At 47.2% G+C, this 15626-nt stretch overlaps 1 protein-coding gene across 3 annotated transcripts in view; it reads right to left on the reverse strand.

The window, feature by feature from the left end:
* ATP1A3 (ATPase Na+/K+ transporting subunit alpha 3) overlaps positions 1–15626 on the reverse strand; it is a 281983-nt gene that overhangs the window by 132785 nt on the left and 133572 nt on the right. The window contains exon 1 of one of the 3 annotated variants that reach the window (XM_068241454.1): positions 2868–3144. The exons of the other annotated variants lie outside the window; for them this stretch is intronic. Coding sequence (XP_068097555.1) covers positions 2868–2873 — 6 coding nt within the window. The 5' untranslated portion in view covers positions 2874–3144. Of the gene's footprint in view, positions 1–2867; positions 3145–15626 lie in introns of those variants that run through there. 3 annotated transcript variants of the gene reach the window in all.

Below are 15626 nucleotides of genomic sequence, written 5' to 3' on the forward strand. Positions count from 1 at the left end.
TTTTGGACTAGTCCATCTCTTTATAGGTGATTCTCAGGGATATATTTACTTTCAAAAGCAGTTAGTGAATGGTAGTTGCTCTGTCCAACTGCCCAAAAACTGTGTAGCGAGCAGGGAAGCTGGCCAGCTTATTCTTTATAAAGAATAAAAGCCCTGCTGAGAGTCCCCTATAAAGAGATGGACTAGTCCAAAGCCTGTCACTTCTGACAGATTTCTACTGCCTACTGTAAGTGACAGCATTATAGGAGAAAAGTAATTTATAGCTCATTTTACTCTGGAAAAATGTGCGTCTTATTTGTATATGTTTGCATATATTTTACAGTTTTTTACTGTAGTGCCCCTTTAACCTTCTGCCTTGTAGGTACTCCTGCAGACCAAAGCTCTATGTTCCTTTCCACTCTCTATTGTTTATGTCTTTGTCATCGATCTCTAGACTACTCACGTCACACTCCTTTATTGCACACCCATTCCATCAGCCCTTTGACATTATTTGTTTTATACTCACAATAAACCTTCAGGACTGCTTTACTACACTGGCCTGCTGTCATTTCTCTATTGAACATCAATCTCATACTTCATCATCGTTGCCATATTAATTAATCAAGACCTCTTGCCTGTCATCCATCACAGAGCCAACGACAGCAAATCAATATTTGATACTTCTCTTTGATCTTTTATCCTAATGGAAATATGGAAAGGATTCCACCTCCCTCCTGTATATTAGTAGGGGGGGATTATCCTTACTCGCTTCAGTGCCATATGTCACTCCCCCCCTCCCTCCAGCCCCCATGCTCTGTCTCTAGGGAGGGAGGAGAATGACTGGAAGAGCATGCGCAAATACATAGCAGAGCCTTACATAAAGCACCCACATACTGTACTATTGCCATAGATGGCTGTGGGTTTTTTCTCAATAGGATTGAACTTCAATCTGTCCTTCAAAGCTTACACTAGAGCGCAAGAAGGCAGCCTTAGGCTTTTACATGAGGCTATGCTTGTAGTTGTGCCTGTGTGTTGCGGTTATGCTGGTTTTCCTGTATGTGCAGGATTTATGCCCCTCGCCCTGTGGAGTGCCCAAGTCTGCCTAGCAGGATGCCTGTGTATGAAGTGTCTAACGAGGGAGGGTACATCTCACCGGCATAGGAATGGGCAGGCATCATGACCTTGATCAATGACATACTGTACTCCTGGGCCTTGTGGGAAAATGGTTTTAAAAGACTGCCTGATAGAACAGGCAGTACATCATTCCGATTCATACAAAAACATTGTCAGTATAGGCGGAAACGGTTTAGATAAAATGCATCACACTCAAGGTTTTCTTTCACCACAGGATAGTTTTCTGTAAAACGTGCACATGCAAAATGGCTGATACTGACGTCTTGGTCATTTGTGAACGTCTCTGGCAGATGAATGGTTAAAGACGTGAAACCGTGCCCGCCTGGTGCCCACTCCCAACCCAATCTCTGTTCCCTCCACCACCACATTGCCAGCTTCAGCTACCTACTAGCTTGGTGAATTCCACAGTGGCCTGCAGGTGTGTTGCTATGCAGCAGGCCTCTGCCATTCCAGAGGTCATTATCTGCGTTATCAGCCCTGCATCCAAGCTCCATCCTTCACATGATTGACAAGATGCCTATCTGGATAGCTCCACGGAATCACAGATCGCCCTTATTAACACTCCAGGCAGATAAAAGACAAAAGCACTGATTTCTAGAGCAGCAGCCTCCCATGGAAGGGTAACCAAGAGCACAGCCCTTCCTCATGCACAGATAGGAAGACCACAAGGCAAAGGGACAGGAAGGGCAGGGAGAGTTTAAGGGGAGCCTTTAGACTGTCCATGCTCCAAACTACCCTCTGACCTTCAAGTGCCCTTCTCCCAGCCGGCACGGGGAGCACCCCAGGGCTCTATAGTATTTTTCCACATAGGCTCTTCCTTGTTCTAAGCCTGCCAAACGCCAATTTTAAAGGCTGCTCTTGTTAACCACTTCACAGCCAGACACATATCCTGAAGTCAAGGGATGTGATATTTTTTTACATCTCCTCGTCCACTGGCTATTCCTTCATCAGATACTAAAGTCCTTATTTTTTACTATAACCCCGACACCCCCACCACCTGTTTGTTCTCTTTTCATCCCTTACTTTCATCCCTCCTGCTCTCTCCTCTGCACTCCCTTCCTCCATCTTCTTTCCCTCTCCTCCATCTTTCTTCCTCTTCTTCTCTCTATGGCAAATGACCTCATCCTTTTTTTCCCCCCTCTCCCAAGGTTTCTCCATCTCTTCCCCTTCCCTCCTTCTACCGTGTCCTGACAGACAGACTGACACCGCAATGCGCCGTGCACACAATTATCCACAAGCCGGTACACAATGTGCCGGGGATTAACCCTGCAGCTGCTAGCCACGCTGACACAACATCACTTCTCAGAGTCAGATCTGTGCGAAAAGGAAGGACAGTGACAAGAGCCTGGCTGATCCATCCAGTACTATCAATGGAGAACTGGGGAGGAGAAGTCCTTCCAGCACAAAGCAAAGCTCAGCAGGCAGGGGATTTCAGCACCATGGACAGCGCCAGCAGCAGTGAGCTATAGTACAGCTAAGGGACAGGCAGCAGGCAAATGGTTTCAGCACTGTGGACAGCTGCATAGGAAATACAATGGGGAAATCAGCTCAGCACCATGGACAGCAGCTACATAAGATAGAAATGGGAGATCAGCTCCGAATTCTGTCACAATGGTAACGCAGCATCAGCAGCAACACAGATCTTAGAAACACTGAGATCTGAACCAACAGAGGAAAGGATGCTGCCATAAGGCTCCAACATCTAACCACACACCTCTCATCAGGATAATGGCTTGCATGTATACTATACTCACCCCCATGGCTGTCTAACTCAGGCAGGGAACAGATGTGGCCGGAATCCTCCGCAGGGGGGGGGGGGGAAGGGGGAGACCGAGACCTGAGCCCCTGAGAGAGGAGGGAAGGAGACAGAGAGAGAGAGAGAGAGAGACAGAGAGAGAAAAGAAAGAGGGGAAGAAAGAGAAAGAGAGGAGGAGAGGTAGAGGCAGCTGAGGATGAAGCGCTCTCAGCTCTGTGTTGAAGGGAGGCTGCTGCTCTCACATCCCTCTCTCTCTCTCCCCTCTCACACAGTTGGTCCCTCATATGCTGCAGTCATATAGGCCACTCCCCTAGAACACTGCAAGCCAATCGCAGACTGACATCCATCCTCCCCACTTCTCACCCCAATGCTCCCTCCCCTTTTATTGCAGCTGTTACCTTCTTGAAGGTGAGTGGAAGTGTGAAAGTGAGTGCTGGGGCAAGTTGGATAGTCTGCAGGCCAGTGAGTGTCTGAGTGCAGGGTTAGGGGAAGGGGGGGGGGCTGCAGGGGAGTGATGGGGGCAGAGCTGCCTGTGTGCGCAAGCAACAGCTTGAGTGGGCAAGTGTGAGGGTGTGGAAGTCAGGATGTGCAGCTCAGTTCCTGTGTGTGGAGGTGTGATGACAGTGTCTGGTCTGAATGGAGCTGTGTACGTGTGTGAGTATACAGAGCTCTGCGAGATAGTCTGCTGGTGGCTGTGTGTGTGTGTGTGTGTGTGTGTGTGTGTGTGTGTGTGTGTGTGTGTGTGTGTGTGTGTGTGTGTGTGTGTGTGTGTGTGTGTGTGTGTGTGTGTGTGTGTGTGTGTGTGTGTCTGTGTGTGTGTTCGTTCTCATATGTCTTCTACTCAAATCCCTTTACACAAGGAGGGGATTTACTAAAAGTGGAGCACAGAATCTTAGAGAACAAAACTTGGTCAAAACCAAAAATTGGTCAAAAGCTCATTAATTGGTCGTTTTAATAGGGCTCAGACTGATATTTATCTACTGTGTGTAGGTAGCTTAAAGGGAACCAGAGACAAATTACCCTCATGTATTTTACCATATATATCAGTGGGAACATTAGAGAAAACACCTACCCTGCTCTCTGTTTCATTCTGCACTGCACAGCTTGTTTCTTATCAGCCCTGATAAAATGCACGACTGAGCATTCAGTCTGGCTTTGCTCAGGAATCTTTATAGCGGAGTCTGTGTTTTCCGGTGTCTTTTCAAGCCCAAGCCTGCCCTCTGCTGGCTCTGCTCAGGAATCAATATAGCTGAGTCATTATAGCAAAGCCAGACTGAATGCTCAGTCAGGGATTTTATCAGGGCTGATAAGAAACAAGCTGTGCAGTGCAGAATGAAACAGAGAGCATGGTAGGTGTTTTCTCTAATGTTCCCACTGATATATATGGGAAAATACACAAGGGTGCTTCGTCTCTTCAAGACAGAAATAAGAGAAAAGCCCCCCATTTGGAATGCAGAAGGCAATGATACTCGGACAGGACTTGTAGTCTGTCCTCTCTGTTTCCAAAACTGGCTAAAAAGTTTGCATTTATTTGTGTTTTAATTAGCGTTTGTGCTGCTGGGGCACAAATATCAAGATCTTCTTTACAGTAGATCCATTACAACCCAAATAAAAAAAAAAAAAATGGAAGCAACTCCACAGTCCTGATATGACCGAGGTAAGGGCTCGTTCACCTCTAGGGTGTTTTTGCCCTTTTTTCAAGCGCTGGCAATTTTGAAAATCGCCCTTAAAGCCTGTGCAATGATTCCCTATGAGAGTGTTCTCATCTGAGCGGTTTGTTTCCGATCCACTCAGCAAAGCGCTGCCTGTACCTTTTTATGAGCGTTTTTACTCAATAGAAGGTATAGGGAAATCGCAAAGCACTTGAAAAAGCTCTTTGTATAGTGATTTCCCCATCACTTTGATGAATAAATGCATTGTTTTTATGCATTTCCGGATCAAAGAGTTCACTTCCTGACTGATGTCAGGAAGGGAAAAAAGCCCAATCGCTCTGCAAAAGCGCTTAGAAAAGCGCTTTAAAAAAACCAGCAGCGCCCACCCGATCACTGGGAGGGGGGGGGGGGGGGGTGGAAATTGCGCAAAAATCCAAAAATCACTGGCATCAGCGATTTCGATTTTAGATGTGAACAAAGCCTAAGTGCTGCAAACTTGCCATCTCATATAAAACCACTAAAAGTGAAAATAAACTGATGAGATAAATAATTGTATTTATGCTCATACTCCGAAAAATGACATTTTTCGATATCCCAGGGTTTTATTTTATATGTAATAATTTACAAACTAAATTGATTGTTTTGTTGCCTCTGCTCAGTGGCAGCCCAGAGTTTGAAAAAGGTCAATAGTTCATGTATTTTATCCTCCTCTGCTCTCAGAGGTTGTATTCTACGGCTGTAATTTGCTTATCAGTGATGTTTACTACAGTATATCCCTGACAAGGAACCACCAAGACAGAAGCTGTCACTTCCATGCCTAAAAATTAACTCTTTCAGGCAGCAAAATAAAGCAAGTAAGACAGCCTGGTTATTAGACAACTGAAGCGAGTGAGATATGGAGGCTGCCATATTTATTTCCTTTTAACGGAAAACTTAAGTCAAAAATAAAAAATGATATTTACTCACCCGGGGCATCCCTCAGCCCCCCGAAGCTGGATGGTGCCCTCGCAGCCCCGCTCCGATCATCCTGTCCCCGCCGGCGGCTACTTCCGGGTTCAGCGACAGCCGCCGACAGGCTGGGAACGTGGCTGATTTTCCGCGTTCCCAGCCGCTATATCACCCTCTATGCTGCTATAGCGTATATGTTATCCGCTAAAAAAAAAGCCTAATATAAATGTTCTGTGTCTCTTGTATTGTTTAAAAGGAAATAAACATGGCAGCCTCCATGTTCTTTTTACTTCAGTTGTCCTGTCACCTCCCTGATTATTTCCAGTCACTGGCCCAGAATGCAGGGCTGTGAAGTCAGTCTTCCAACTCCTACTCCTCAGTTTATGAAACCGCCGATTCCAACTCCGACTCCGGGTACCCAAAATGGCCCAGACTCCGACTCCTTAGTCTAATGCTTAATAGGGCTGTGGAATTTGTACAAAAATCATCTGACTCCGACTCCTCAGTTTATGAAATAACTGACTTCAACTCCGACTCCGGGTGCCCAAAATTGCCCCGACTCCTCGACTCTGACTCCAACTCCGACTCCACAGCCCTGCCAGAATGAGCGTGCAGATCAGATGCTGGGACTCTGCTCTGACTCCACTGGCTGCATGCTTGCTGCAGTTGTGTGAAACGCAACTAAAGCCCAAAGCACAGCATGACAGCCAGGCAACCGGCATTGTTTATAAGAGAATGTAGACTGCAGATTCCATTCAGCTGCTTCAGGTCCCCTTTTAATGGGGGGCATGCTGTACAGGTGACTCAGTTTCAAAACTGGAGTCCTAGTTTCAAATCCCAGCCAGGAACACTATCTGCATGGAGGTTGTATGTTCTCCTTGTATTTACATGCGTTTCCTCCAGGCACTCCCATTTCCTCCCACCCTCCCCCAAAATATACTGATAACTTATACTTGGTGCCAAAATTTGGCCCTAGACTATGGGAAAGACATAGGACCATGGCAGAAGTTAAACTTTAAGCATCTTTAAAGGGAACCTTAACTGAGAGGGATATGGATGTTTCCTTTTAAACAATACCAGTTGCCTGGCCATCCTGCTGATCTTTTTGGCTGCAGTAGTGGCTGAATCACACACCTGAAACAAGCATGCAGCTAATCGAGTCTGACTTCAGTAAGAGCACCTGATCTGCATGCTTGTTGAAGGGTTGTGGCTGAAAGTATTAGAGACACAGGATCAGCAAGAGAGTCAGGCAACTGGTATTATTTTAAAAGGAAAAAATCATATCCTTCTCAGTTTAGGTTCCTTTTAAGGAAAGTTAGTCATGCAACTCTGTAAAACACTAGTAGTCTAAAGCACTTAGAACCGGCCTAGGAGGGGACACATACACTTGTATATGTCCCCCCCCCCCCCAGGGGGGTGGAGTCGGTACAAAAACCATCTGACTCCTCAGTTTATGAAACCACGCCTCCAGCAGTGGCGTAGCTAAGAAGCTGTTGGCTGTTTTACATGGGGCCCCCCCAAGTACTATATACATAACAATTGATGCAGCATACCAAAACCAATCAAGGACAACTACAGTGTTAGAGGTGCAAGAGGGGGATGGGGAACAGCATGTTAAGGATTGCTTCTATTCAAAGCATCTATAGAGGTGATTATTATCAGCACAGGACCAATAAAGAGCGAATACTGCGGTTGAGGGAGGGCCCCTTGGGGCCCCAATGCATTTGCAACCTCTGCACCCCCTATTGCTACGCCACTGGATTCCTTGTACCGAAAATTGCTCCGATTTCTCAACTTCGACTCCTACTTCACATCGCTTGCATGGCTATGGAGCGGGTACAAAAATCATCCAACTCCTCAGATTATGAAACCACCGACACAGAGTCCAGGTACCCAAAGATTGCTCTGACTCCACAGCCCTGCTCCCCCATCCTAGCGACGCTAGGACGATTTCTAAAAGATGAAATCTATTGTCTGTCTGCAGAGTGTGGCTGGAAATAGATCCTACTCTGATTAGAGAAGGAAAAAAAAACTTTCTCTGTCAAGTGAGACTCTTATGTTTTCACCAGATTGATAATTGTGTGAAGTCGTACTGAAGGCAAATTCATACGGAACCAAAGTCATACTAAAGGTCACCCTGAGCGTGAGCGGTGTACAGTATAAAAGTTTAATCTGCATCCCTGTAAGCAGGATTTATTACCACCTTCCTGTTAGAACAGGAAGTGAAGAAAATTATCCCAGAATAGGATACACAAACCTTTCAAAAAAAAAAAAAAAAGTTGCCTGGCAGCCCTGCTGATCTATTTGGCTGCAGTGGTGTCTGAATAACACCAGAAACAAGCATGCAGCTAATCTTGTCAGATCTGACAATAATGTCAGAAACACCTGATCTGCCGCATGCTTGTTCAGGGTCTATGGCTAAACGTATTAGAGGCAGATGGTTAGCAAGATAGCCAGGCAACTGGTATTGCTTAAAAGGAAATAAATATGGCAGCTACCATATTCCTCTCACTTCAGTTGTCCTTTAACCTCCCTGGCGGTAAGCCCGGCACAGTGTCGGACTAGCCGCCGCAGGGGATCGCATGGCCCCGGGAGGATTTTTTTCATTAAATGTGTTTAGTTTTCTTCAGCTAGCACATGGCTAGCTACCTGTGCCATCCAAGTGCCTCCGCTCTCCCCCCGATCGCCACCGCAATACATACCCCAGGGATCCCGCGATGGCGCAGCCTCCAGATCAGCTCCAGGCTTCGCTATGGGGAGGATCAGGACTGCGCATGACGTCATGTCCGACCGTTGCCATAGCGACGACTGAAGCTAATTGGGAAGCTGCGGCTCTCGTGGGATCGCGGACGGGTGAGTGTTGCCGGCGGCGATCGAAGGGAGCAGATAGGTGCCGGGGGACTTGGGGGCCACAGGTAGCTAGCCTAGAACTAGCTACGAAGTTTAAAACAACTTTTATTCTAAAAATCCCTCCCGTGGACGCAGCCTCATAAACTGCGTATTGCCAGGGAGGTTGAAGTGTACCTGTACTGCACAGGCGCAGAATGCTCCTGACCATGCATGCGCAACAAAGGGCGACTGAGCCAATGTATCGGGTTTCGCTCAGGGCGCTGTGAAATCTAAGGCCGGCCCTGATTAGAGGCAGAGGATCAGCAGGACGCCAGGCAACTGGTATTGCTTAAAGGATACCCGAGGTGACATGTGACATGTGTATGTACAGTGCCTAGCACACAAAGAACTATGCTGTGTTTCTTTTTTGCTTTCTCTGCCTCAAAGAGTTAAATATCAGGTGTGTAAGTGGCTGACTCAGTCATGACTCAGACAGGAAGTGACTACAGTGTGACCCTCACTGATAAGAAATTCCCCTTTTTATCTCTTTCTTGCTCTCAGAAGCCATTTTCTGCTAGGAAAGTATTTTATAGTTGGAATTTCTGATCAGTGAGGGTCACACTGTAGTCACTTCCAGTCGGAGTCAGGACTGAGTCAGCCACTTACATACCTGATATTTAACTCTTTCTGGCAGAGAAAGTAAAAAAGGAACACAGCATAGTTACAGTATTTGTATGCTTGGCACTGTACATACACATGTCTATCTCATCATGTCACATGTCACTTCGGGTATCCTATAAAAGGAAATAAATATGGCAACCTCCATATCCCTCTTGTTACAGTTGTCCTTTAACGTCGCACTGTGAACATCGTTTAGGCTTAACATTACAGTGCATTAACCTGCATTATAATGACTCTATAACGCAGGACAATAACATTGCCCTGTGAACCTAGCCTCACGCATCAGTAGAATTACCCACCTGAAACAAGCACATTTTACACTGCCCCCTCCCCCTCCCTCTCCTGGAGGTGATCATTACCACTAATAGAGATAGTGCAGCTACTAGAGAATAGACCCACGTGGGCCCCACAGGTCCAAGGGCCCCGTGCAGCCACAACCTCTGCACCTTCTAATGCTACGCCGCCGCTTTGTTCTGTGAAGTACACACAGTTCCCTGTATTCCATGCGATCCCTTGCCACATACACCGCTCTGCAATATGCATTGGGCTGATTCTCAGCAGCGCACTTGGGTAATTTATACCCTTCCTTACAATACACAACAAATCCTAGAGGTACACGTTTCCCTTTGAAATACAAATCACCCTCTTCACATGCAGCAATCTCTGGAATACATGCGGCTGTATAAAATACACTCTTTCTCTTTGTAGTTGAAATTAGACACTTTCTGAAAGCACCCTCCACAATACAGCAATACAGCATTAGAAAGTATTGCTGGCAATGCAAATCATCCCCACAATGCCTAATGGATCTGATTATTCAAATCACTTCCTGAACCTCGGAACCCAATAGAATACAATTTTGTTTCCCAAAGATGGAGGTCCACATTGGTTTACTTTACAAAGTTCCAGCTACAGAAAGAGGAACGTTTCTTGCTTTGATGAAGTCCATGCAGACAGCCAGAGCCGAGGCAGAGGCGAGAGAGGCTCCAGCCTCAGGGTGCAGTGTAGTAGGGGGGTGCACAACTCACTCAGCTATCATTCCCCTATTGTGTGATTGAAGCAGAGAGAAATAAGAAAAGGCTATACATGCCAGTGACTTCAAGCCAGATAACTAGAGATTAAGGTGTTGGGGGACCTGGGACGCCTCTTAGTCTAATAGCAATCAGTGTGTGTGATGGCTGGGGTGGGAGGGAAGGAGGGGCGCACTTTAGTGTCTCAGCCTTGGGTGCTGGAGGACCTTGTCCCGGCTTTGCAGACAGCCATTCTGAATTGCAGGCTACAATGCATTTCCAGACACAAACACTTGTCTAGTCCTGATTGCCTGGCACTTGTAAGGCAGGGAACACACTAGGCAGAAACGCTAGCATTGCGGAAACCGCAGCGAAAATGCACATAATGTCAATGGGTCGCATGAAAAAAATGCATATGCTTGTGTTCTGCAATATGAGTTTTTAAAAACGCTGGTTTTTGTTGCATATTTTTTAAAAAACGCATCAAAAACGCACATAGTGAAAGTCAATGGTGACGCACAGGTATTGCATTTTGTATGCATTTTGCATGCGGTTTTATATGCGTTTAAAAAAAAAACAAAAAAAGCAAGTTTGGTATATCTGCTTCCTGTTGAATTCCTAGTAATTTGCATAAAATGCATAAAAAAGCATGCAAAATACATACAAATACATACATAACGCATATGCGTTATGTATATGCAAACCACAAACGCATTTAAACGCACGCAAAATGCATGTGCGGAAAAAACACAAATGCACAGAAAACGCACGTAAAACACACTAAAAGCACACACAAGAAGATTCTCACCTGAAGACAGGGAAGCCTCAGGATCCTATTGAAGCTTCCCTTAGTGGTCCGGTGTCCCCCGTCGCTGACCGCAGCCCCCCTCCACATCTGGGCCGCACAGCTCCTCTTCTTGCAGTGTGGCCGTGCAGTAGACCCGCGAGCACGGCTGCGCAGTAGCAAAGAGCCCATGGCTCTGGCTTACTGCGCGAGTGCGGGTGGGCTCGCGCGGCCACGCTGCAAGAGAAGGCGCTGCGCAGCCCTGATATGATTAGCGACAATGCCATGTCGCTAATCTTCCGGAGGCCGCACTCAGGGCCGGTTCTAGACTTTTTGCTGCCTGAGACAAACTTGTGAGGATGTGCCTCCCCCCCACTTCCCCCAGATTTGGAATGATCGCACAGCAGCACCCAACAATTTCCTCCGCATGTTATAGCTGCGGTGACCCAAAAACCACCCTCAGTATAAGCTGGCCAGGCACTCTGTTCACTTCCTGTTTCTTTCTGGTGCTGCCCCCAGACTTCAGCCACCTGAGGAAGTCACCTCACTTGGCATCATGGCCACATTCAGCGACGGGGACATCCCTCGCTTTAGGCAAGTACAGTATCTCATTTTGTACCTGAGCTTCAGCTTGGGTACACTTTAAAAAATATATTACTATAACTAGTAGACCTAAGCCCGTTTAAAAACGGGCTCTAGGTCTGTGTTTAAACCCCGCCCGCCTCCCTCCCCTCCTTCTCCTTCCACTTATCCTCCTGTGACCGGCGCGTGCCCGGCCTCCCGACCCCCTGCCTGTCCTGCTCCCGTCCAACGGCTGTCCCTGCGGCACATGCGCAGTAGCACGCAGGGACACACACACGGATATGGGACGCAGAGACAAAGGGGTTTTAATATAGAGAATGGATGGGAATAAAGTTTGGAGTCAGTTAAACACATCTTTAGTAGAAAAATACATATATTTACATAGATCTGTACATGAGTCCTGAAAGAGGCACAAATGAGGAAGAAAGAGGGACTTGGTTCCTAAAGAGGGACTGTCCCTCCAAAAAAAGGGACAGTTGGGAGCTATGCATTTTAGTTACTTACCTTGGAGCCTCTGTATCTGGGAGAGGCTTACCCCATCCTCTTCAGCAAGGCTGATCCAGCGATGAGTCCCCCATAGTGTGGCCGCACTGCGCCAGCTCAGTAACATGGACCCACTCGCGGAAAAAGGTGAGCCCAATTAGGTCCGTGCTACTGCACAGAGGTAGACAGCTCATGCATGTGCAGTAGCACGGACCGAATCTGTCTCTGCTTTTTCCCCTGGAGCGAGTCAGCACTAGTGCGTATGTGCAAACCGTCAACAAGTGGCTTTTTAGGGCTAGTGGAAGAGGACAGGGAAGCCTCATGTTACAGTATACTACGGGTTTTTATTACATAGTCAATTATCTGCACTCCAGTCTGGGAATAGTCACAGTTTCTCTGCATGTGACAGGCAGCTCCCTCCCTGCCTCAGCCTCACAAACTGTCTGTGGAGAATACACAAAGCACAAACACAGAGCCTGGAGGGGGCGTGCATAACTTCTCCCTATTACAGAAGAGGCAGCCCATTCCTCGACAAAGCTTGCCAAAGAAAATATGATTAGATATATTACAGAGACAGTGCAACTAGAAAAGGCTGCAGTAATCCAGACCACATTAGAACGGGTATAGGATAGAAGAAATAAGGCTGAACATTTTGTTACAGAGTCTCTTTAAAGCAAACCCGAAGCGAGAAAAAAAAAAAAAAAAAACTTATAATGAATTGTATGTGAAGTACAGATAATAAATAGACCACCAGTAGCAAAGAAAAGTTATCCTGCAGTAAGCCTGGGATTCCCTCCATGCCAAGCACAGCAGTCAAGTTTAATCAATCACAGTATGATAAATTAATTATTGCACAAACACCACTTAAAGTGATGTGTTTCGTGGAATAAAGCTCACTTCCTCAGCAGCCAGAAATGGACTAGATCAGGCATGGGCAAACTCGGCCCTCCAGCTGTTATGGAACTACAAGTCCCACAATGCATTTGCCTTTATGAGTCATGACTATGGCTGTCAGACTCCTGCAATGCATTGTGGGACTTGTAGTTCCTTAACAGCTGGAGGGCCAAGTTTGCCCATGCCTGGACTAGATGGAGAGTTTCTATGATAACAGACATCTTTTTTGAGAACAGCTGTAAAAAGTAATGTGATCAACCCCAAAAGCGGTAAGCCCATTAGTGAAACAAAGATGCCAGCAAATTTCAAGCTGCCTCCAATCTGCAAGCGAGCTGGAATTATACGTATCTCACTAGCTGACCTAATCCTGTTTAAAAACAGGCTCTAGGTCTTTCACTCCTGCCTGCCGCGCGAACACCTGTCGTGCGCACCACCCGCCGTGCACGCGTGCCCGCCCGCCTCCTTCCTGCCCCTTCCTGCGTCCTGTCCCAACGGCTGTGTCGGTGCAGGACATGCGCAGTAGCACAAAAGCTCTGACACAGGGATAGGACGCAGGGACACAGGGGTTTTATATATAGAGATTGACCACCTCTAGTGTTTGATCTGATCGTTAAAGGACAACTGTAGCGACTAGCGAGAGGTATATGGAGGCTACTATATTTATTTCCTTTTAAGCAATACCAGTTGACTGGCTATCCTGCTGATCCTCTGCCACCACTAATACATTTAGCCATGGACCCTGAACAAGCATGCAGCAGATCAGGGGTTTCTGACATTATTGTCAGATCTGATCAGATTAGCTGCATGCTTGTTTCTGGTATTATTCAGACACTACTGCAGTCAAATAGATCAGCAGGTCAGCCAGGAAACTGGTATTGTTTAAAAGGAAATAAATATGACAGCCTTCACATCCCTTCTCGTTCCAGTTGTCCTTAAAAGTAAATGGTAACCGTCGGCTTAAAAAAAAAAAGTATCCTATAGAGCCTTCCGGCTCCTCTCCCGGTGCCCGTTCCAGCTCAGAATCCCCCGTAGCAGCATTCGACCAATCCGCTGAAATGCTGCTATCTCCGCCGCCTAAGGAAGGCTTCGGGAGCTCTTCGCATGCGCAAGCACCCTCTATTGCATAATCATGCGTGCGCAGTATGGAGCCGTCAGTCTTCGGGAGGACTCGGCTTCCGAAGTCCCCCACGGCGGGGGATCAAAAAACAGCAAAGGAAGTGCTGCATGGAGGGGATCAGGAGAGGAGCTGGAAGGCTGTATATAGAACCCAGAGCCTTTATCTCTACTTAGGTACGTATCTGACTTTTTTTTTAGGTGACGAATTCCATTTACTTTAAGGCCTCTTAACCACGGACTGTTGATAGGCAGTGAAATGCCTCTCAAACTCTCACCAATACACACCAAACGGGCCAGCAGTGCCGGCACCGCTTAAAGTATTATAGCTCTTTATTTCATGAGTCTGGCAGCAGTGGCAAACCGCTGTTTCGGGGTACTCCCCTTTCTCAAACTGAAAAAAATGCCATTTTTTCTGGTGCTCCTTTCCATCTGTTTTTTGTCTCAAACTCTCACAACTGCTCACTGGTAACTGCTGACTGCTGCCTGTTAACTGCTTGTTGAGCACACAGCTCAACAGTCCGTGGAAAAGAGGCCTAACTGAGCTAGCAGGTCAGCAATCCCATCACGCACTTCACATGGGAAGATGGAATTAAGAGTCAGGATTATTAGACCTTAATTAAACTGGCACAAGTATCTGTAACACGGTATCATGTTTTTGATCCTATCTTGACCTCTTTTTCTACAATGTTCTAACTCCTATACATTAGCAGCCTGATTTATCCAGCAGCCTCCAAATCATTCAATACATTTCATCTTCCTATTGTCAGCAACTCAAGCAGTGGCGGATCTAGAGTGGTGCAGGCGTGGCTAGTGCCATGGGCACCAGCGTGCCATGACTGCCCCCATGTTGCCCGCCACCTCAGCATCATTTACCACCCTTTCCACTATGCCTCCAATCCCGCACGCCCCCCCTTCCTTGCCATGGAAGCCATAATATCTGCCACCTCCGCATCTTGTGCCTCCTGGTGCTCGATTCCTCTGGTCTCCCCCGCCCCCACCCACCGGCTCTCTGTCCCTGCTGTTAGAGTTTAGATTAGCAGCAAGAGGAGAGACAGAGAGTATGCACACCATCCACCCATCGCAGTAAATGCGGAAGTGAAGTCATCAGTCACTTCCTGCATTTGAAGCGCAACGGGTGGCCAGTGTGCGCCCTCTCTGTTTCTCCTCTTGCTGCTAATCTAAACTCTAACAGCAGGGTCAGAGAGCACCGGGAGGCCCAAAATGGTGACGGACATCTAAGGTCTGACAGCTAGGAACAGAGAGCCGTGGGATGCGGTAGTGGTGAGTACTTTATCCCCCTACCTTTTTGCAAGTCACATAAAGTGCTGCTGTGACAGAACTCTCCCGGCGACAGGATTGCCACCTCATCCTCTTAAATACAGGCGCATATGTATTATACATGCCTTTTGGCACGTTAGATGCAGTTTAGGCACTGATTATGTGTGAGTAGCTCTAGAACCTGTATAACTTAGATGTGTCTGTATTTAAAGGGATGAGGTGGCAACCCTGCCTGGTGACGGGAGCAAGATGGGGAGCGTGTGAGCGGAAAGCCCCAACCTGGGAAATTACCGTGACCCATAGCGGAGGGTCCAGGCAGCCGGGGGGGGAGGGGGGCGAGGGGCTGGGCATGCATATGGATTGGATATGCACTAGAAAGGTCTGTGCATGGCTACTAGAAGGAAGAGGCTTGTTGTGCAAGGCTTTTTTCTTTCATGCACAAGCGCTTCATTCTACTGGGCATGCATGGACCTTGCCGTGCACACTCAGACTTGATGTGC

This window comes from Hyperolius riggenbachi, chromosome 6 (genome assembly GCF_040937935.1).
Source record: "Hyperolius riggenbachi isolate aHypRig1 chromosome 6, aHypRig1.pri, whole genome shotgun sequence".
NCBI classification, from domain to species: Eukaryota; Metazoa; Chordata; class Amphibia; order Anura; family Hyperoliidae; genus Hyperolius; species Hyperolius riggenbachi.